This window comes from Brassica napus, chromosome C2 (assembly GCF_020379485.1).
Source record: "Brassica napus cultivar Da-Ae chromosome C2, Da-Ae, whole genome shotgun sequence".
NCBI classification, from domain to species: domain Eukaryota; kingdom Viridiplantae; phylum Streptophyta; class Magnoliopsida; order Brassicales; family Brassicaceae; genus Brassica; species Brassica napus.
Window position 1 is genome coordinate 1,565,336 of NC_063445.1, and position 21,514 is coordinate 1,586,849.

The following is a 21,514-nucleotide window of genomic DNA, read 5'->3' on the forward strand; positions in this document are numbered from 1 at the left end:
TGTTTGGTTTTAGTTCGGTTCGGTTTTATGTTCGGTTTGGTTATATTTCAGTTTGTTTTGTGTTCGGTTTGGTTTAATTTGGTTTTGTTTTTTTTTTCAGTTAAATCGAGTTGATTTTTTAGTTTCGTTGCAAAACTATAATTTATAAAAATATGAACAAATTATCATTTGACACTAAATCATTTTTCATATTAACGGTAAAGCCAACAACACAATTTGTTATTCTCATATATTAACTAGCTGATTGGTTTTGGTCTGACTTGTACTATAATCCGGTTTAGTTATATTATTTTATTCCTGATTGGATTTTAAACCCCATCAAATTGATTGGTTTGGTCTCGTGGTGGGCATTCGGTTTAATTATGGATTCGATTTAGTTTCTTTTTTTGGGTCTAAAAAAACTTTAACCAAAGTAAATCTAAATTAGTTTGGTTTGATTTGTGTTTGATTTTAGTCTGGTTTGTATGTGTTCGGTTTGGTTTTAGTTTGGTTTGTTTGCGTTCGGTTCTGTTTTAGTTCGGTTTGTTTTGTGTTCGCTTCAGTTTAATTTGGTGTTCGGTTTGATTTGGTTTTGTTTTTATTTTTTCAGTTAAATCGAGTTGTTTTTTTTAGTTTTGTTACAAAAATATAATTTATAAAAACATAAACAAATCATCATTTGACACTAAATTATTTTTTCATATTAATGGTAAAGCCAAACACCACAGAAAATGTTAGAAGATATAATCCAATAATTTTATATTTTTATCTTCAAACCTAATATAAATATCATAAGTAATTATCGGTTTTAATGTTAATGTATGAGATTTTTATTTTATTTTTAATTGTGTTTATTCTATTCGTTTAGAAAAATATATAAAATTATGTTTCGTTGTTTATGTCAAATGGCTAAATATATTAAATTTTAATATTATTAGTATATTTAATTAATTTAACTAAAAAATACTTCGGTTTGGTTCGGTTTAAAATCAAATCAAACTAAATTATTTGTTTGATCGGTTTGAGTTTGGTTGGATCGGGTTGGTTTGGTCGGGTTTGGTTTTTTCTGGTACAATAAATCTGGTTTAGTGATATTATTTTATACAGGATTGAATTTTACTTGTCCTAATCTAATTATAATTCAAAATCCTAAACCACATGGTAATCGTAAACAATTGTTTTCTTATAAATACACATGTAGTCTTTTCCTTATAAACAAAACAAACACACACATACATATCTTGAACCCAGACAAGTAAAAAATAGTCTAAGACGAGGATGAGGACTCAAAGCAACGATGTATCATGGGAGCAACACTTCCAGGATATAACGATGTTCATCAGAGAAAGGCTAAGCTCAACAAAACTTAGACAGTACATGAACCTGATGAAACTGTTTAGGTCACGGCTTATAGAAGGAGAGAGACTCATATGGTGTCTTCAGTATCTGTTTAGCGAAGACGAATGTCTTTCTGAGATGTTCAACAAACTTATGGAAACAGAGATTCGAGAGATGCAAATAAATGAAGCTATGGAACCAATCGCTATAGCAATTGAAGAAGGCGAAATTGTAGAGGAACATCGTCGTCGCTGTCGTATTAATCATGTTCGTTTTTGTCGCAAGACTGGTCGGAATGAAGCAGATTTACCCATCAAGAAGAGACGCAAGTATAGGTCCGAGTTTAGTAGATCTGTAGGACCTTACGAATTTAAATCAATAACAAACCCAAATTGTGGTAACATTAAATAAAAATTATTATTTTTAACATGAATAATGTTATGAGAAATACCAGTTTCAGTCTGCAATATGCTATTCTTTTACATTGACTTTATTAAATTAAAATCTAAGCCGTTCGTAAGTGTGAGAAACGCATGTTTTTCTTCGTCATCATAATTTTATTTATCAAAAAAAAGAAAATAATCTACATAACATAAACATGCATTATATAAAAAAGATTGGAATCATATATTGTTAATTTGATATGTCCAGAAATTACTGCTATACATTCAATAAATTACACCGCTAAGAAAATCAAAATTTAGATTTAATCAATAAATCACGTAACTATTATTTTATTTAGTCTCAGTTTCCATTTTTTTAGTATTTCCTTTTTATGTATTTCCTTTTTAATAGGATTTGCTTTCTTCTTTTTATATTACTGAGATTGTTTCTTTTGGCCTTATAATTCTCTTTCACTCGTTCGACGAGAAAAATCAAAATCAAGAGAAGAAAAAAGATAATCTCTAAAGGGTTCGATTTGCCTCGCAATGTCTGGAGAAGAAGAAGAGAACGCCGCCGAGCTCAAGATCGGAGACGGTACTTCTCTATCCCCTTCTCCATGCTCCTTAGCTATTGCATCGCGAAAATTAGGGTTTTTTTTTTAATTTTTAATTCGAATTGATGTTACTGCAATCGATTGAAATTGCGTTAATTTCGGAGATTTGGCACTGAAATTTTAATGGGTTTTCGTTTGTTTGTGGCAAATTAGAGTTTTTGAAGGCGAAGTGCTTAATGAACTGTGAAGTGTCTTTGATCCTTGAGCACAAGTACGAGCAGCTGCAGCAAGTCTCTGAGGATCCTATGAATCAAGTTTCTCAGTAAGTTTTGTAAAGTTTTGTGCTTTGTAGAGATTCACTGTAAACCCAGCAGAGAAAGCTTCGATCTTGGAGACTAAGTATTTTGAAAGATTGTACTCTGCTTTTGTTATTAGTTTAAAAACGAATACTTATTGGTGAAGAAGCTTATATATATGGATTCTTGTTGCAGAGTGTTTGAGAAGTCCTTGCAGTATGTGAAGCGATTTAGCCGCTACAAGAATCCAGATGCTGTTCGACAAGTTCGAGAGTATCCTCTTCTCTGTGATTAGTTTTAGATTCTCTTAGTATTTAGCTAATGCTTTGACATGCTTTCATCTTTATGAGAATGCTTTGATTCTGCTTTTCTTAGCACTGAACGATGAATGAGATAGTATAGTTCTTTAGTATTGTGAGGATATGCCATTTGATTTTATTGCAACATGTTTTACCTTAACGCCAGTTCCACAGAATCTTGAGTAGACATCAACTCACTGAGTTTGAGGTAAAATTTTGAGATTGGATTTTTGTAGCTAGGTCGTTTTGATAGAAGACTTTAAACTCACTGCATTGGTCTCGTTGTTCAACAGCTTTGCGTTCTTGGCAATCTATGTCCCGAAACTGCTGAAGAAGCTGTGGCTATGGTTCCTTCTCTCAAGGTAAAAGAAATATTCTACCTTTTTCTAATTCAGTGGAGATCAGACAGATACTTTAAAAAGGGCAAATAGCCTTGTTATGTCTGTTTGACTTTTGAGATATGATGTGAGCTTTTATGTTTTGTGCAGACAAAAGGAAGAGCTCACAGTGATGAAGCAATTGAGAAGATGCTCAATGATCTCTCCCTTGTCAAGAGATTTGAGTAGTTCATAAAAATTCTCAAGATCTAAGATTATGAACCGATTAGTAGTATTTCAGGGTGTCGTATTCGCCTTTAAGCTGATGATGTCTCGAGTTAATTTTCCAATGTCTGAAATTATGACACTCTCATGGCCATAATCTCTGGAACGATACCCTTCATGTTTAATGAATGTAGTTTACAATGGATGATCCAAGCTTGCAATGAAATATACATCTTTTTACTTATGGAGTTTTTCTTACAAAATGATGATATCATGTGAATATGATATACCTAAAGTTACAAGTGCGAAGTTTCAGTTCCATCTCTTGGCATTTATAGACCAATATTCAGTACATTGAGTAGAATAAAACATTTAGTTTTTGAACGATGCAACTCCAATTTTGTGGATAAAAACAAATATGTATTGCTGTATCACTCTTCTTTAATGAAAGAACATAAAAGAAATCAACAGATCTCAAGACTTCATGAATATAAATAGTAAATATTACATTTCCCTAATCAGAATGTCTAAATCACCTTATACACCAAAACAATATGCAAGTAAATCACTAGGATATTCTCCAATAATCAACAAGCTCCAAAATAACTAATACACTTTCCATTATTACTTTGGGCACTAAAATATAACCCTACCAAATGTACAAACTCTAATTAATTTCAGCTCTTATAAATAGATTCTCACATTTCTTAACTCTTCTTCCTCGTTCTCGATTCACAGTTCTGGTTGGCTTGGCGTGAACCTTGAGTTTTGAGGTAAATGTTTTTTTTTTTTTGCTAAATTATAATTGAGGTAAATGTTTCTGCTAGTATACTTCAAAAGTTCAAAGTATGAAACATTTGATTTTTTTTAATTAAAAAAATTATGAAACAAAAACTATTCAACATTCACATTTTATTTTATTTTTTTTATTTTTTTTTAACATTTGACAGAGTATTTTTTTCTCAAGGAATATAAAACATGCACCAAGAAACTCTGCATTACTATAATCTGTGGAAACTTGCTGTCCAAGAAAGAGACGAAGCAAAGGAACAACTGATGCAGTCACTCGCCGAAGCCTCTCAGTTACGGCAACTCTTCGACACCTTACTGTTGTACGAAGAACAAATACGCTGTCATCAGCCAGAAACCAAAGATGAAACTACTCAAAACTGTAATCACAATCACTTCCCCGTAGATTCTCCGTCGCGGCTCTCCTCTCCATCGCCGTTGGATTTTGGCTCGAGTGTCTATTCGTCGCCGTTGGATCCCACCTTCCCGTCGAGTCAGATGCATGTTGTCGCTGAGAAGACGAGGGATTACGAGACAGTTGTGCTGGAGATGATCGGTGGAGTGTTGCCGGAGAACGGTAAGTTTTTTAAGGCGGTTAGTGAAGCGGGATCGTTGGTCGAGTCGATGTTCGTAACCGGTCCGGTTCCGAAATGGAAAAATCCTCCGGTTCTGTTGTCGAGTCAAATAACGGTTTTAAGTAATAGCAACGCTGGGAATTGGAATTACGGTGGTTTGGAGTTTGGTTCGGGGATCCCAAACCGGTCTTCTTCAGGCAAAATGTCACAGTTCGGTTTGATGTCTTAAGTTTCCGCATGAAGTTTATTAGGTTTGGTTCGTGTATTGTTTCTATTTTCTTTTGTATTGCTAAATAATTTATCAGATCCAATAAAAAGAATATCGATTTGAGGTTGATGCATGGTGTTCATACAATCATACCTGACACTTTTGGAGTCATCACAAATCACTACACCAACATGTTTGAATTTGAAGGCACATAACATGCGTATCTTCATACAGGGTGAATAATACAGTCACTGGCACATAACATGCCTCTCTCATATTTTGTATTCATTGGCCAAAATTGTTATTTTTTGTACATTTTTCTTACAAATTTGTAAAGGGATCAACCAACCTCAAATACTTTTCAATCAAAATATCGACATCTAATATGGATTGACATATGATATTATTAATTTGGTTGATCATAAAAAGCTCAATATATTTATATAAATTCCTTTTAATTATATTATCGTCTGTTTTTCATTAAAAAAAAAATTCGTCTGTGAGGATAAAAAATGTCGTAAATGGCATTCTCGTGATTATTACACACCGCCTCGGACTTTCCGTAATTGTTTATAGGTATACCGTATACGTTAATCATTGAGCCAATGGCCATGACAGAAATAAAGAAACTGAAAAATCATTTTGATTGATAGAAGTCGAGCTGTCTTTTTGCTGTAATAATTTAACATCTTTAACATAGTATCGTTCCTGTCTGTCTATCCAGCTTCTCTTTCGCTAGCATCATCATATCGGCAGAAACATACATTAAAAAGTCAGCTGATTTCTCTATTTCCCTGTAACTACAAACTTCTCTTTGACAGATTTGAATCAAATGGAGGAGGACAGAAAAGAGGTATGCACCATCTTCTTCTTCATCTGTTTTACTTCGCTTATGTGTTGTATGGTTTCCCGATCACTTCTAGTTAAGTATATCTCGAGCTCTGCTTGTTTTGTTGGTACCGTTTGGATCTTGTCGTAGTCGAGCTTGGGTTTCACACTTTTAACAAGCTCCAAGCACTAGTGAATAGTGATGTTGTTATAGTTATGAAAATCTAAAATCTGAGTAACCGGAAACAGAACGTTGTCACCTACTCTGTATTTTCAGAACTTTGGTTACCTTTTTGAATTTATAAAAAGATAATAAGGCTCTGAATGTTTATAAACCGCATCACACCGATGTTAGGTATTATTTTATTTTTTTTGGCTCAATTGTTAGGTATTATTAGTAACAAAAATTTCTACATCTAACTATGTATCTATATATTTTGTTAATTTAGAACCGCTTCGTAATTGTCCCCATGTTGCCATTCAGACACTAATACTTCTACTCGATTATTGTCAATCTCTAATACATTTCAAAGCTTAGAAACAGTTCAGTAAAGTCTAAATGCAATTAATGTGAAATCTTTTGTTAAATTGTGGTTGCTGTGCAGAAGAACTCTCCATGGCTATCTGTGCCACAGTTTGGTGATTGGGACCAGAAAAGCGGAGGAGGAGCAATGCCTGATTACTCGATGGATTTCACCAAGATAAGGGAGATGAGGAAACAGAACAAGAGAGACCCTTCTCTAGCCAGTTTTGGCAACGAAGAAGAGCTCATCAAGCCACCCGAGTCATCAGCACCAATAGCTAAACTCACAACTGTCCATACTGAAAACAAGCAACACTTCTCTCCGGACCACCATCACCAACCACATTCCCCTTCTGTAAGTTTCCAACCCATTTTTTTGTGTCTTTGTTTTGATCGTTTCAAACATAAATATTTGCATTTAGGACGTGGTTTTGTAACCAAGATGTGTCTTATATATCTTACTGGTTTGCTGAAAATATTTCAAGGACCTTAAATTATTGAACATAGTTTTATTGAGCAGTCTCTCTTGATTATGATGACTATTAGTGTTTTAAGTAACATAAGAATATGTTGTGGTTGTTTGGAAACAGGCAAAGAGAAGCATCTTCAGCTGCTTCAACTGCTGCGTCAAAGCTTGAAGAGATTATTCTCTTATTAATATACATATTGACTTGTAATTCAAATCTGGAAAATGAATGTGGTGACTCTTTCTTTTATATATGTTTGAATCCATCTGTCTCACTTTTTTACTATATGCACATAGCTCTATTACAAGAAGAAGATTAGCTTAGTTCTAAGCTAATTGCTTTGCATAATTTGTTTAGTCGAATGTGAATATTACTGACCACTCCAGTATACATGGCAACTCGAAGTTTCAGCAACATTAAGGCAATAAGGCCGATTGGATGACATATTTAAAAAAAAAAACATGATAAAGAAGATTAAATTCTTACTCTAAAAAAACACAGTAGATTTATAGACAAAACAAAAAGACCATTATTTGATTCTATAATGTGCTTTAATATAAGCCCAAGAAATATCTCTGAATTTACGCTCGCGTCTTTGTCTCTTCACTTTTAATTTTCAGACACTGGCTTATCACTGCTTCAAAGTTAATGGCTGGTGCAGACAATTCCTCAGATGACATTAACCGATCCTTTTTTTTATGGTTTATCTTTTTCCATTTTTTATTTAAAATAAAAATTTCTTTTATATTGCTAAAACATCAAGTTGATATGGCCGAGTTGGTCTAAGGCGCCAGATTAAGGTTCTGGTCCGAAAGGGCGTGGGTTCAAATCCCACTGTCAACATACATTTTGTTTTTTTTTTTAAATCTAAAATCATGTTTTCAAATCCGTAACCGTATCTGGGCCTTCTATCATAGTAGGTAATATAAACTCATGTTTTCAAAGCATCTTTTTAACGACAGCCAAAACAAGTTATAATTGTTTTTTCTCCCTTTTAAAACTTCACCAAGAAACTTAAGATTTTAAATAATAAACTTTTCTCGCTAAATACTTTCATCAATCGGGTAATTGTGTTAGTAAATATCCGAGAAGATAAGCTTTGTTTATCTAAAAAAAAATATCTAAATTAAAACTTCTATCATATGAGGATAATACCATGAAAGTTTTTGTTACTCTTGATAGTTGATACATTGTAAGGCTTATCTCCCAAAATATTAAGTTAGTATATAGTAAAAGTCATGATCGCACTTGCTTTGCTTGGGCTAAATTTAGTTTATCAATCTACATATGATGATGAATTGAAAACTCAAGAAAGTCACCAATAATGCATCGGAAAGATTTGAGAGTTTGAGAAGATTAAAGTATTATTGAAAAGCATACCGACCGACAACTAATACCCATGGGCATAGACTGACAGAGCCAGGCCAAAACATTATTAGAACCTATCGAAAGACAGGTCTTCATATTTTTTGTATTACAACTATCAATATAATAAAATTTAGAGTCTGCTGGATGTGAAACGTTCTATAAATAATTACTGCTAATGTTATATACTTTTGTTTGCATTATGTTTTTATGATTGGATATTTTTGTAGCAAAAAACACAAGAGTATAATAGTTCATATTGTATCATTTTGTGTTATTATCCGAGTTTAAACCGACAATGCACACTGAAGAAAAAACGAATCTTGTTTATTGTTGGACCTTTGGGACGTCGCTCTCCATCCCCACTAAACCTCTCCTGCTTTTATTGTACCGAGTTTTAGAGGTATACATGGATTTTTTTGGTTGTGTCAAGCTATAACAAGGATAGTGATAAGACAGACTAAAACATCACCTCGTATACTGAGTGACTTGGATTCCAATGGAGGAAGAGAGAAGAAAGATCTCATCTTTGGGGTCCTTTCCAATTCTGTAACGAAGCTCTCAAGAGTTTCCTAAAGTGTCTTGGTCTTTATACCTCTCCTTCCAATTCTTCGGCATCTTCGGTACGTATCAATTATTAGGAAAAAACCTAAAGAGATCAAGGAATTATGCATGGTCACATGCGTATGCATATGTACATATCATTAGTATAAATATTCACATGCATATGCGTATGTATTTTGATATACTGGTTTCGATTCAGATAGGTTATGTTGAGATTTTTTTTATATTAATGATATATAACAACCAATTATAAATTTGATTTTCTCTGATACGGTCTGATATATATATATATATATATCTGTAATTTCATAGTTTAAAAAAGGAATTTCTTTTTGTTTTATATCGATTTGACCATACTATACTGGACGTTCCTATTTGATGATTAATAGGATGAGATTTTTCTTCTAACTATTACAAGACCAGGTTCAGGAGGATGCCGTGACGACAAGGGGAATTTTAGTCGGATCAAAGAAAAGGCCGAGAGAGCCACATAGCTCTGGAAAGCCAGGCGGCCACAACTAAATTAGGAACACTTGATTTGTTGTTTTGCTATCTATCAGCCATAAAAGCCACGCGGAAAAAACAGATTACTAGTTGCATGCAATGTTTCACGTTTATCATACACATCGTTTTATGTGTATTTTTGGCTAATATCATGAAGTTCCATTAAGTCTTAAAATTATTCAAAGCATAAAGGCTTTTGTTTTTCAGACGTTTGTGTGGATGGACGATCGTGGACGGTGGCCAAATGGTACGGAAAATAATGTATCTCTGGTTAATATTAAAATATGGTTTAATATAAAAATATATATCCTTTTGTTCCATTATATTGAGATTTTTGGTAAAATCTTGAAACTTAAGAAAACAGATAAAATTATATATTTTATTTTAACATGAAAACACATTTAGTGTTGTTATATAAAAAAATAGTCGAACAATCATAAATTAGTGTAAAATATAAACAAATTCGATAGAATAAAGAAAAATGGAAATATACTTAGAAACAATAAAGTAAAATCGTTAGAACAGGCTATCTATAAAATCTGATGTGTCGATTTGTAGACAAGATATTAATTTTAAATTTGATCAGAATATATTCCAAGCTCACAACTTAATTAATTAAGGATTTTTTGTTTTACCAGCAAACTGATGTAAAAGTCCGTGCAATGCTTCCGTTGTACTAGCTTTTACTAATTTTATTGAGAACAGAAAGTCGATCAAAGAAAACCAGTCACGTATTCAGATAAACACGAAAATCAGATGATTCCTTTTTTTTTTATTCACTGGTCCAATGTCCGTTGACCTATCACTAGGGAGAGAGGGACACAAAGTTCCAGGTAAAGCATATATCACCAGATTCACCGCCAGTAATTTCAACAGAATAAGATACTGTATACTTCTATTACTTCACGTATTCTTTTTTTTTTTTTTTTTACTTCACGTATTCTGATCGACTACGATATATGAAATCAACGAATATACTTTTTGATAGTTCCTAGCATCGCTAATCTGAACAAACGAATACGTGTCAAATCTTAAATAAATACAACTAATTGCAAACGGGAAACATGCAATAATATTTTCATAAAAAAATCATGCAATGATAGGAATATATGCGACCGATGAGCTGTTACATTTAAATAAATTGTATAAATATATTTTTATAGTAATTAGCGTAAACGCTCAAAGTTGACCAAGATCAATGATGAGTGATTTGAACTCTATATTAGTGATCCGATTAGTCTCTTCTAAGCACACAATTAGAAGAAAGAAAGAAGAGATGGAGAGCAAAGGAAGAACAGAAAGTGGAGTTTTTTCTTACGTCTACATCCCTTTTAGTTTCATCCACGAGATTCTACAATCTCTGTTCGTTAAGTTTCTCGGTGTAAGATCACCTCCTAGTAATTTTCCGGTGAGTATAAATCAACAACGATTAATATTGGAAGTGTATGTCATGAAAAGTTTACGAGTTATATCTTTAAAACAGTTCATAATGTATATATATTTAACTCGTAAACGTATGCATGATACTATTAATTTGAATATGTTTTTTTATGTTACTTAATATGGTTAGTTATGTTGCGACTCGCGTATCGTTTTACATCACAAAGATTCTAATGATAACTGTATACATATATGATAATGATGCATGGTAAAGAAGATATCAGAAGAAGAGGAAGTGACGGAGGTTGTGGAAGTGACGTCCAGGAAATCGCAGCTGGAATATAGTTCCGGCAAGCCTGGAGGTACTAACATGTCGCGTGGCTAATGTTCTATTGCGGCGTGTCACCCATGTGAAACAAAGTCAAAGTCAAGTTAATAATGTACGGAGAAAATCTCGTACTTTTATGTTTCATTATTGTATATTTGTTTATAAATTTTTTGTTGTGTTGTGTGTATTATATATGATTCTTGGATGTTCGTAACTTTGTAAGGTTGTTTGAGTATTTGATTGTAAGAAAACAAAAATAAACAAAAACGCAAGTGTATAATAAGGATGATGCTTATGGCGATAAGCAAAGCAAGTTCTAGGCACAACCTATGAAAAGATTCACTTTGTTTACTAAAATTTAAAAAACTACTATACATTGCAAGTCTTCAAACTTTGTCATGATGAAGAATTTGATGATCTTGATTACATGATACTCCAAAAGAAACTTTGCTTTGCGTCTCAATAATCATAGTCTCCATAGTTTCATATTAATCAAACTATAGACTATTCTTAAGCTATGATATGAAATGAAATGTGATTGTTCAACCTGTTAAACTATAATCTAATCTCTCCTTGATACATTTACATAAGTTAGTTATTTATGTTATTACACAAAGAGTTGTAACTCTTCAAGTTGTGTCCTTTAGTATAAAGAGTTGTGTCTCTTATACTTGTATTGATTCGATCTCTATATAAAGATCAATCATCTGTTGTAAACAAATCACCGAATCTAAATAATACAAAAGTATTTTCAGAAAAGTTTATAAGCCTGAAACGTCTATCAAAGGAACATCAAACTTTGGAGTGTACTTCACAAGCGTGAAAGAACCAAGACTTCTAGGCTACACGGACAGCGATTGGGGTGGTTCTAAGGAAGACAAGAAAAGCACTTCAGGTTATGTGTTTACTCTTGGATCAGCCATGTTTTGTTGGCAGTCAAGCAAGCAACAAACAGTGGCGCAATCTACGGCTGAGGCAGAGTACATAGCCGTGTGTGCAGCAGCAAATCAAGCAGTGTGGTTACAAAGACTATTTGAAGATTTTGGTCAGAAGTTTGAAGGAGGCATTCCAATCTTATGTGACAACAAATCAGCAATAGCAATTGGGAAGAATCCAGTGCAACACAGAAGGACGAAGCACATAGAGATCAAGTACCATTTCGTGAGGGAAGCTGAGCAAAAGGGAATCATTGAACTGAAGTATTGCAAAGGGGATGATCAACTCGCAGACATTCTCACAAAGGCATTGGGTGGTTCAAGATTTGAAGATCTAAGGAAGCAGCTTGGAGTCAAGTCGAGATATGATTAAGGAGGAGTGTTAAACTATAATCTAATCTCTCCTTGATACATTTACATAAGTTAGTTATTTATGTTATTACACAAAGAGTTGTAACTCTTCAAGTTGTGTCCTTTAGTATAAAGAGTTGTGTCTCTTATACTTGTATTGATTCGATCTCTATATAAAGATCAATCATCTGTTGTAAACAAATCACCGAATCTAAATAATACAAAAGTATTTTCAGAAAAGTTTATAAGCCTGAAACGTCTATCTTATTCTTTCTCTCGAACTCGTGTGTAACACATTGTGATCGTTGTGTAACACAAGCGGTTGGTAAAAGATTAACACAACCCTCTACTTCCTTAGCTCGCTTTGCAAAAGATCTTGATGCCATTTTGGAGAAGCGAGTGATAGTGAAGAACAATTGCAACAAAGAACGTCCCTTAACGATCCCTTCCTTTAAGCTCCTCGCTGTTTTAGCTACCACTGGTTCTGCTCCACTCGTCTTGGTTTGATGCATCACCTCCTGCATCAAAGCTACTAATAAAGTAGAAAACAGAGTTAACCATGAAGTCCGTCCACCCCTCGAAAACAGAGTTTAAAACAATGTTTGTTAACCTCCTTAGTCTATCTTCAGCCACACGAATAGCCCGTGTTGAGCTTCTAACACCTTGAGTGATACCTTGGCTACACAATATTGAAGAGTTTAAAATGTTAATCAACCATCTGTTTTCCGCAACCCGCAAGCGATGCGTTTAAACTTGCTTAGGAGCAATGACAAGACTAAATTTGGAAACAAGTCCTCTGTTAATGCTTTAATCAGGTTAAACTCCGCATACTATTAGTTTAATTAAGTTGACATCCTTTGCTGTAATTGTCCTCAATATATAATTGGGCTTTTGTACAGTCACACATGGGGATGAATACAATTGGGCCTTAGTGTAAGTACTGGGCCTCCCAACTAATTTCACTAACCGGCGCGTTTATTTTAATTTGGGGCGTTGAATTGAAGCAGGACACTGATGATAACACAATAAATAAATAAATAAATAAATAGAAACCCAAAGGAGTTGCCTTCCGAAAATTCGAAATTACGGATCCCTCTCTCTAACCTCTTCGTCGTCGTCGCCGAAGCATTAGTATTACTATCGTGCACAAATCAAGAAAGGAGCTAAGAGAAGAGGCGCTTCTAAAGCCGGACGCAAAGGTGCAGCTGTCGCAGAGAGTCAGAACGACGAGGTGATTGCCGAGTCTCTCGAGGCCTCGACGCAGGAGGAGAATCAGGAGGACGGAGTAAAAGACGAGGAGGAAGACAAACAGGTCGATGAGGTCAACGGCGCTTCGTCTTCCTCTCAGCAAAACGAGGACGTCAAGGACGAGGAAGATAAGAAGAAGAACAAACCTGCTCGCGGTGGTGGGAAGCGAAAGAGAGCCACGAAGAAGGGAATCGAAGTGAAAGACGAGAAGAAGCCGCAGGCTCCGAGGGCGAAGAAAGCTCGGGTGAGCAAACCACAGGAAGAGCCTGAGTACTTCGAGGATGAGCGTAATCTGGTAGTGCTTTTACTCTTGGAATATCATATGATCATGTATAAAGCCTGTTAAGACTTAAGATTCATTATCACTTGGATTATATGCAATTTGAGGCTTGTGATGTAACTTACCTTTAGTTTGGAGCTTATAAGAGCTCTTGGTTGCAAGATATATATAACTATATAGATGGAGTGTGAGAATAGTATGATAGGTTTATATCTCTTCTGAGTATAATTGTTTGCCATATATGGTATATCCTACTTCGAGCATGAGTTACTACTAGAGAGCTAATTTTTAATTGAATGGTGTTTGTGAAGTTTTCGGTGTTATACTTTTGTGTTTTTTTTTTTGCAGGAGGGTTTGTGGAAGGCTGCATTTCCAGTGGGGACTGAGGTATATTGTTTAGGGATTTAATTGCATCGTTGAAGTTACGGTCTCCTTTGATATTCTTTTTTGCTTATGGTTGTTCAATTGTGGTGGCAGTGGGACCAATTAGATGCCCTTTATGAATTCAATTGGGACTTCAAACATCTTGAAGTAAGTTGTTTTGTTTATTGTTATCTATTTTTGAGTCGACAGTTTTTTCAGCGTTGACGAGATTCTGATATTTGTATGCCAGGAAGCATTGGAGGAGGAAGATGGATTGCTCTACGGGAAGAAAGTCTTTCTTTTCGGTTGTACAGAACGTAAGCTGTTTCTTCTTCTTCTTCTTTTGTTACTGCTTTTTATGCTGCCTCCTTGTCTTTTATCCTGTTCAAAACATGGTAAGCACTTGTGATATACTGATATCTATGTTTCTGTTGAATATTCTTCTCATCTTTACAGCCCAGTTAGTCCCATTCAAAGGTGCAAACAAGATTCTCCATGTCCCAGCAGTTGTTGCTGTAAGTTGTTGTTTAAACCACTATCAATGTTTGGTTGATATCGTTGATCTCTGGATTCAAAATCGTATATCATTTCTCTTTGTTCAGGTTGAATCACCCTTCCCACCATCTGATAAGATTGGAATCACGTCGGTTCAGAGAGAAGTGGAGGAAATCATTCCAATGAAGACGATGAAAATGAACTGGCTTCCTTACATTCCAGTTGACAAAAGGTACTTCATTAGTTCAACTTGCATCTGAACACATTTGGTGGGGTGCCTAAATCAGCGAGAATAGAAACGCAAATTACGTCTCATACTATCCTTGCGATGTTTACCAGCATTTGCTAACTACCTTTGATATGTTCTTCCTGCAGGGGTAGACAAGTTGATAGGATGGACTTTCAAATTTTTGTCTTGGGCTGTACCCGGAGGAGGTTAGTAAACATGTGTTGCCTTCTCCTCTTAGTGTCAGTCGACTGATAAGAGTTAAGAAGATCGATTTTCTCTTGCTATTAAGGGATTTTGAGTTACATTCCAATGATTTTTAAATTAGAACATGAAACATGGATAGACGAGGCTACCATTTGAAAGTTTTGCATCATTTGCTCCCTCATATCTGCCTGGTAATTTGTTGTTACTAGGGTGCAGGATTTGGTCCCACACATATAGTATTGTTTGAATCTATCAGTTCTGGTGTATTGAATTTAGCTTTGTATTATCTGCAGAGCTGCTCTCAGACACATGAAGGAAGATCTCGTCAAGAAGTACGAGTATTGCCTTCCTTGTGAGTTTTCTTCCTCACTGCCAATATCAGTTAGAATATGCGGATCAAGAACCAGTTATAATACATGGCAGACTATTAGTTTTATTCCCTGTTATGTATGTGGTAAGCAACAACAAATCTAACATCTCTCTTTTTTTCGGCTTTGTAGATTTCTATCAGCCATTTACGGAAGATGAACTGGAACAGAGTACTGAGGTTCAAATAATGTTCCCCTCTGAACCGCCGGTAAGTCTTCTCAGCGTGTAATGAATGTGTTGGGAGTGGCAGTCTACATAAAATGGCTTAGTAGAGGCACATTGTTTAGGGTAATTTCTTAAATCATTAAGCTTTAACGTTCTGTTTATGCAGGTTGTATGTGAGTTTGACTGGGAGCTTGACGAACTTGAGGTGTGCCTTTGAAAATTACTTCTTCATTTGATTCAAGAGCATTTTCGTCTTTGCACAGCTTCTTCCTTGTGTGTTCTTGCATTCATTGTATTGTTTTTTTGTGCATGTATCTAAGGAATTTGTGGATAAACTGATTGAAGATGAAGCCTTAGCTGCAGAACAAAAGGACGAATTCAAAGTAAGTTGAGCTGTATAACTCAATAGTCAGTTCATGACATAGATTTGTTTAAGTTCTTTTTTTTTTTTTTTAATTTTCTCAGGAATATGTGAAAGAGCAAGTACGAGCTGCAAAGAAAGCTAATAGAGAGGTAAACAGTAACCAAACCAAGATGGATGATATATATATATATATATATATATATATATATTGAATGGAACTGTTTGCTTACGGAATGATCCATGCAGGCTAGAGAAGCTCGAAGGAAAGCTATTGAAGATATGAGCGAAGAGACTAAACAAGCCTTCCAAAGCATGAAGTTCTACAAATTCTACCCTCTGCCTTCTCCAGAAACACCAGATGTCTCTGGCGTCAAGGTAAGAAACAAAAGACAAAAACAATAAACATTATCTGCCAAAAGACGTTTTTGAGTTCTTAATATGTGAATCTGGTTTACCCTTTCTTTTGCAGTCGCGGTTCATTAACAGATACTATGGAAAGGCTCATGAAGTCCTTTGATTATCAAATCTTGAGAACACAGAAGCTTTTTCTTGGCAGCTTCAGCAGAAATGAAACTTATATTTTGATCACAGGTGCTCTCAGAAACTCTTTGAGCTTTATTCATAGTTAAAAAGACAAGTTTGGACGAATAGTGTAATTTTTTTTCATTAATGAGTTTGTAATCTCCTCCAGTAAACCTTGATTTTTTTTCCTAATCCTTGATTTTTTTTTCTTAATTGAAATGGCAATCGCAAAGAGGATTTTAGATTAGTTTGGTCACATTTATATTTTTGTTGGTTATTTTTCCCTTCCTTGTAAAGGCAGAAGAAAAGCTAATCCCATTTTTTTTCTGTGCATACAAAATTTAATATATTTTTTTCATCTTATGACTGTATTGATCATGTTTAATTTAATTAACTTTTTATTCTATGATCCCGTAATTTTTAGAAATCATCACACTGGAATCATATATACACGCAAAGCACACATAAGCTATAAACATTTACGTTGCTGATTATATTTACAACTTTCTTCAAACAGTTTCTTTAGCCACAAAGACGATCATCATCATCATATAAGCAGCTTATGTTCTTGTCCAAAATCCACTCACGAGCAAACACCATTCTTGATTCTTAATAGTCTCTCAAACCTTTCTTGAAATCTTGTCTCCTTTATTACGTTGGTTCACGTTGCCGAGTCGCCCAACTCGAGCTTAAAGCTCTTAACCGTTGGAAATACTCACCTAATGCTAACAAACCCCTAGCCGCTTGTCTAGTGGTTAAGATCCGATGCATCTGTTGCAATGTCTCATGTCTAAGATGATCAGCCTACAACAAACAAAGAACAACAGTTTAAGAAACAATTCTTGTCATAAAGAGATTAAGAGGTAAAATCTGTTCTCTTACCTGATTCACAAAACTGACCAAAGCTTCCAATCTCTCCATAGCACAAGTTATTTGAGGAATGTAACTTCCTTCACCGAGATTCCCCGCTGCTACACTATCTGCTAATGTATGCTGCAGCTTCTCCATGCCTTGAGATACAGCATCTTCAGCTTGTTGACATGATTGCCTCAGATTGCACACATCCAATACTTGTTGATCCATCAAAGGATCAAAATGTGGTAACAGAACCTAACCACAACAAGATAAATATATATATTGTAAGAAAAGTCATTACTTCTATGGATGAAACCAGGTCGATTCTTGAGCATAGACTAATGAAACATTGGCCTACAGCCCCAAAATTTGTAATTTTTTTTAATATACAGTTACTAAATTGGTATAGCCTACAAAATCTCAGAACCAGCCATGGATGAAACACGAGTTTATCGATTACCTTGAGGAGCTCCGAGGGTCTGAACCCACCTATCCACATGAAAAACCTCTCTGCTGAAGTTTTCCACATTCCGGACATGATGTAGAAGACATCGATCTTTGCAGCTGCTGACTTCATTCGGAAGAGTTGAAAGTAATGTTTCATGGCATTGTCAACTAGCAAACGAAGCTCTACATCACTAACTTGTCCTTGTAAAACGGTTCTTAGCTCGCTTATTTGCCTGTTCTGTTCTTCCACCCAGTGTCCATATTCCATCTCAAATGCTACAATCCCTAACAAGTAACAACAACACCAAACCCAATGCCGTCTCAAATTATTTTCAGGTTTTGTCCAAAAAAAATATTAACGGTATATTTAACGATGTAATGACCTAGTTTTAAAAGTTAATAACTCCATCTATATATGTTTAACGGTTTTTTTGAAATTTTAAGTTTTAAATTTAGCACTATATCTAAAAATTTAAAGTTTCAGACCATAATTTATGTATACATTTTTGGAAAATTCACCCGAAAATTATTTTGGGGGAGATAGTTAGGAAATTGCCAGAAAAGGTGTAAATATTCAAACCTGAGCTCATCTTGTCTGAGAAACCAAGAGCATTAGTATCTACTCGATTCCCTTCATAGAAACCTTGTTGTCTAGCACGATCAAGTTCTTGCTCTAAATGAATTAGCTTCAACCTGCTTGTCTCTAGCTGCTGAACATAAGCCTGAAAAGACAAAGATTCTAAAAAGTCAATATAACAAAACAAAACAAAAACTTAACTAGTTTCATGAGGTTTTATACTTTTTTGCGCAAACGACTTTTCCTAGCTGCCTCCCGGTTCTGTGCTAGCCGTCTCTGTGTCTGTGAAGAGATGAAGATTTAAATTTAAAAAAATACTCCAAAGGGGTTAAGATAAAAAAAAATACAAATGAGGTATAGTTAGTTACTTTGTCAGGATGTCTAGATGTGGAAGCTTCTTGGTCAAACTTGTGAGGAGTTCCATGAGAAGTATCCTCAGACTGAAACAAAAGATGTAAAGCAACCATTAGTTTCTGAACTTCAAATGAGAGAACTGAACTGAGGTAAGTACCAAGCTGTCTAGTTTTGCATCTGTGGGGATGATGATAGAGTTAGGTGTAAATATGCCTCCATTGTTCTTGAAACTCTCTTCCCACATACTGACTTGGTTGAGAGTAGTCTCGTAGATTTCAAATCTCCTCGGAGGAACAAAATGTGTTGAAGTTGTATTCATGTTTCCTCAACTAGCAAAAGCAAGAGACACTTACACAACTTCATTAACCAATACAACTCAAGAACTTCAAAGTTACAAACAAAAAACTTCATTAACCAATAAAACTCAAGAACTGCAAAGTTAAGAGTACAAGTTAAGCTTTATGTAAGAAGGTATTTGCAGCTAGAATAAAAAGAAAGATGTGTGGCTTATAAGTCATTTTGCATCACTCAATACGTCAACGCTACCTCTCCTCTACTTGTATAAGCTCCATTGATAAAGGCGCAGCACCTGACTCATATACACCCCTAGAAACACTATTTTTTTGCTGGTATTTTTCTTTGAAAGGTTGTCAATTAGATAAACAGATAATTGAAATTTGTTACAAGAAAGAAAAACATGACCAAACTATAAGGTCAGTGTCAGTTAATGGATCTCACTGTATCTCCTTCTTTTAGCTATTGATGGTGGACCATCTTAAACACCTCCCAATAAGGAAAAAAAAATATCTATCACTGATTTGATATCAACGTTCTGTTTGTAGCACAAAAGCCAAGATTCTATTGAAAGGCAGCTCATAGAAGAAGTAATCATCGAGTTTCTTTAGACTCCCAATGATCGGTTAAAAGAGTTGAAACTCTTTCATAATTCATGGCGATACAGTAAGAGACAGGAACAGAATAAATCAAACAAAAAAAAAGTCAGAACATAGGAAGAAGAGAGATCTGAAGAAACCTTCTTGTCGTCTTTTGAGTCAAAAGAGAGTGAACTTTTCCCGCGGAAACCATGAAGTAAGCCAAAAGCAAAGGAACTTTCTTCACTTTCAGAGACGAAACCTGACGCAAAGCCTAGAAAACCGCAGTTCAGATCGGTCTAGCCATCTCGAGGAAGAAGAAGAATCATGCAAGAACACGGCAAGAGACCTTTGACATGATTCTCTTTAAATTTTCTAAATATTTGATAAAATGTAAAACTTAACTTTCTTCTTGTCTCTTTTTGTTTTGGTTGGTTGGTTCTTCGGTGATTCTATTTTACCGTATATTCTTTTCGAAATAGTGCACTTGTTTATTTAACACTTTGTGCTTATTCTCTTTTTATCTGGTTTATCATCTTCCACTACCTAGTTGATGTGCGCACCAGGTCGATTTGGAATTTTCTCAAACTATACCCGTTTTTTTCTTCCTCTTATTCAGTAACAATTCTTTGTTTTGTATGTGTGTGAATTATATTATTTATTCACTACACTTCGTCAAATTTAGCGGCGACTCCCGTCGGTGGTGATAACTCGTTTTGACGGCACACGAGCAAAGTAGAAGCGCGTGGAGCTGAATCATAGTGGTTAGACTTATCGCGGGAATGAAAGGCGGTTAATGCTCGAGGAATATATATATTGTAACGGCTATTTTTAAAATTTTATATATTTGGAATTTACAAAACAACACCAACCAAACAAAGTATTGCATATCTCATAGATAACATTCTAAAAGAAAATTTTCTATTAATCAATAAAAACTTTAAATTACTCTATATTCTAAGTTTTGTGTCACAAAAAAAATTCTTTATTCTAAGCATTAAACTCTAGTCTCACCCCTCTAAATACTATACTTTAAACTCAAATTTATTAATATATTTAATTTTTACCTTTTAATAATGTTATTTTAAAGATTTTTTTGTGTGCTAATTTGTGGACAAATACTTAATTTTGTGCTGTCTAAAAGTATTTATCAACAAAGTACGTAAAGTGACCGAGTGTAATTTTTGGTGGGGTTGCTTCGATTTTTAAGACATGCTGATCAAATGTTGGCTATAAGCAAAATAAGAGACCAACATGTAAGCTTTTGAAGGTTTTAGCTTTCACAATCAAGCTTATGTAATTTCCTTAGCATTTCGAAGGTATGATAATTTGTTTATGCTAAAAAGTGATACAATAATATTAAAAGAAAATTGATGGCGTAGGTTGAACGGAAAAATGATATTTAGTTATAAAACAAATAATGCCAGCTCAAAGATTCACATATCCGTCTTGTCGTACATTTGATAATATTATATATACAGAAAAGAAAAATGAAAACTTCATTTTGGGAAGGAATCAGCTGATAAAGAGATATTACAAAATATTGGCTCTTCATGTTTCATAGGAGACATTTGTGTTACCGCAACTTATTCTACCCACTTGCCTCTTTGCTTATTATGTTTATCACAATGGATACTATAAATCTTGTTCACGTGTTTCATTGTTTGCTCGATCCATCATTTGATTAATTATGTCTTCTTACATCATTATTTGAAGTTTACGTATAAATTTTGGTGCAGTTTTCTGTATTGCAACACCAACACGTTACAGATTCGTATGACATACATACAAATCTTGTTCACGTGTTTCATTGCTTTCCCGATCCATCATATGATTAATTATGTCTTCACACATCATTATTTGAGGTTTACTTTCGGATATGTTTGTTAACAACATAAAACACCAACGCCCGTAAATAAAAGTAATAATATTTTGTAAACTTTATTGCATTATAAAAATTTC

General features: G+C 34.5%; 5 protein-coding genes, 1 long non-coding RNA gene and 1 other non-coding gene across 11 annotated transcripts; 6 read left to right on the forward strand and 1 right to left on the reverse strand.

The window, feature by feature from the left end:
- Positions 1 to 2,068: 2,068 nt before the first annotated feature.
- LOC106417662 (DNA-directed RNA polymerase II subunit 4) lies at positions 2,069 to 3,635 on the forward strand. The gene is made up of 6 exons (XM_013858442.3): positions 2,069 to 2,295; positions 2,468 to 2,576; positions 2,746 to 2,823; positions 3,024 to 3,057; positions 3,143 to 3,211; positions 3,338 to 3,635. Exons 1-6 carry the CDS (start codon positions 2,247 to 2,249, stop codon positions 3,413 to 3,415), a joined length of 417 nt encoding a protein of 138 aa, XP_013713896.2. The 5' UTR covers positions 2,069 to 2,246; the 3' UTR covers positions 3,416 to 3,635.
- A 734-nt stretch (positions 3,636 to 4,369) lies between these two features.
- On the forward strand, positions 4,370 to 4,984 carry LOC106416968. The gene has a single exon (XM_013857840.2). It carries the CDS (start codon positions 4,370 to 4,372, stop codon positions 4,982 to 4,984), a length of 615 nt encoding a protein of 204 aa, XP_013713294.2.
- A 591-nt stretch (positions 4,985 to 5,575) lies between these two features.
- On the forward strand, positions 5,576 to 7,048 carry LOC106416013. The gene is made up of 3 exons (XM_048746760.1): positions 5,576 to 5,816; positions 6,397 to 6,669; positions 6,905 to 7,048. Exons 1-3 carry the CDS (start codon positions 5,796 to 5,798, stop codon positions 6,950 to 6,952), a joined length of 342 nt encoding a protein of 113 aa, XP_048602717.1. The 5' UTR covers positions 5,576 to 5,795; the 3' UTR covers positions 6,953 to 7,048.
- A 495-nt stretch (positions 7,049 to 7,543) lies between these two features.
- Positions 7,544 to 7,624, forward strand: TRNAL-AAG. Its single transcript has one exon. It is a non-coding gene; the product is annotated as a tRNA-Leu (tRNA).
- Positions 7,625 to 8,477: 853 nt separating this feature from the next.
- Positions 8,478 to 12,911, forward strand: LOC106416023. Its single transcript, XR_001283072.3, has 3 exons — positions 8,478 to 8,769; positions 9,134 to 10,622; positions 10,872 to 12,911. It is a non-coding gene; the product is annotated as an uncharacterized LOC106416023 (long non-coding RNA).
- Positions 12,912 to 12,949: 38 nt separating this feature from the next.
- Positions 12,950 to 16,660, forward strand: LOC106416412 (protein HEAT INTOLERANT 4-like). The gene is made up of 15 exons (XM_048747653.1): positions 12,950 to 13,006; positions 13,341 to 13,751; positions 14,085 to 14,123; positions 14,214 to 14,267; positions 14,350 to 14,416; positions 14,556 to 14,614; positions 14,702 to 14,826; positions 14,970 to 15,029; positions 15,321 to 15,379; positions 15,528 to 15,604; positions 15,728 to 15,766; positions 15,882 to 15,944; positions 16,027 to 16,074; positions 16,172 to 16,300; positions 16,395 to 16,660. The coding sequence occupies exons 1-15, from the start codon at positions 12,950 to 12,952 to the stop codon at positions 16,440 to 16,442; spliced, it is 1,335 nt and encodes a 444-aa protein (XP_048603610.1). The 3' UTR covers positions 16,443 to 16,660.
- A 167-nt stretch (positions 16,661 to 16,827) lies between these two features.
- Positions 16,828 to 20,039, reverse strand: LOC106383049 (transcription factor TGA4). 5 transcript variants are annotated; one of them, XM_048746762.1, is made up of 8 exons: positions 19,714 to 20,039; positions 18,838 to 19,009; positions 18,695 to 18,766; positions 18,549 to 18,608; positions 18,330 to 18,471; positions 17,763 to 18,025; positions 17,330 to 17,557; positions 16,828 to 17,251 (listed from the first exon to the last, which is right to left on the reverse strand). In XM_048746762.1, exons 2-8 carry the CDS (start codon positions 18,997 to 18,999, stop codon positions 17,099 to 17,101), a joined length of 1,080 nt encoding a protein of 359 aa, XP_048602719.1. In that variant the 5' UTR covers positions 19,000 to 19,009; positions 19,714 to 20,039; the 3' UTR covers positions 16,828 to 17,098. The 5 variants fall into 5 exon arrangements, with proteins under 5 accessions (XP_048602719.1, XP_013678618.1, XP_013678633.1 ...); XM_013823164.3 differs by having other exon boundaries at positions 17,763 to 18,034; XM_013823179.3 differs by having other exon boundaries at positions 17,763 to 18,034; positions 18,838 to 19,028; positions 19,714 to 19,992.
- Positions 20,040 to 21,514: the final 1,475 nt, after the last annotated feature.

Excerpts from the sequence above, each read along its gene's own strand:
- LOC106416412 (XM_048747653.1), top strand. The coding sequence starts at position 12,950 with ATGCGTTTAAACTTGCTTAGGAGCAATGACAAGACTAAATTTGGAAAC. Across the intron at positions 14,417-14,555 it reads TCTTTTCGGTTGTACAGAAC|CCCAGTTAGTCCCATTCAAA; the intron begins GTAAGCTGTTTC and ends TCATCTTTACAG. Across the intron at positions 15,945-16,026 it reads AACAAAAGGACGAATTCAAA|GAATATGTGAAAGAGCAAGT; the intron begins GTAAGTTGAGCT and ends TAATTTTCTCAG.
- LOC106416968 (XM_013857840.2), top strand. The coding sequence starts at position 4,370 with ATGCACCAAGAAACTCTGCATTACTATAATCTGTGGAAACTTGCTGTC.
- LOC106416013 (XM_048746760.1), top strand. The coding sequence starts at position 5,796 with ATGGAGGAGGACAGAAAAGAG. Across the intron at positions 5,817-6,396 it reads TGGAGGAGGACAGAAAAGAG|AAGAACTCTCCATGGCTATC; the intron begins GTATGCACCATC and ends GTTGCTGTGCAG. Across the intron at positions 6,670-6,904 it reads ACCAACCACATTCCCCTTCT|GCAAAGAGAAGCATCTTCAG; the intron begins GTAAGTTTCCAA and ends GTTTGGAAACAG.
- LOC106383049 (XM_013823164.3), bottom strand. The coding sequence starts at position 18,999 with ATGAATACAACTTCAACACATTTTGTTCCTCCGAGGAGATTTGAAATC. Across the intron at positions 18,035-18,329 it reads CTCAGACAAGATGAGCTCAG|GGATTGTAGCATTTGAGATG; the intron begins GTTTGAATATTT and ends GTTACTTGTTAG. Across the intron at positions 17,558-17,762 it reads GACCCTCGGAGCTCCTCAAG|GTTCTGTTACCACATTTTGA; the intron begins GTAATCGATAAA and ends TGTTGTGGTTAG.
- LOC106417662 (XM_013858442.3), top strand. The coding sequence starts at position 2,247 with ATGTCTGGAGAAGAAGAAGAGAACGCCGCCGAGCTCAAGATCGGAGAC. Across the intron at positions 2,577-2,745 it reads CCTATGAATCAAGTTTCTCA|AGTGTTTGAGAAGTCCTTGC; the intron begins GTAAGTTTTGTA and ends TTCTTGTTGCAG. Across the intron at positions 3,212-3,337 it reads CTATGGTTCCTTCTCTCAAG|ACAAAAGGAAGAGCTCACAG; the intron begins GTAAAAGAAATA and ends TGTTTTGTGCAG.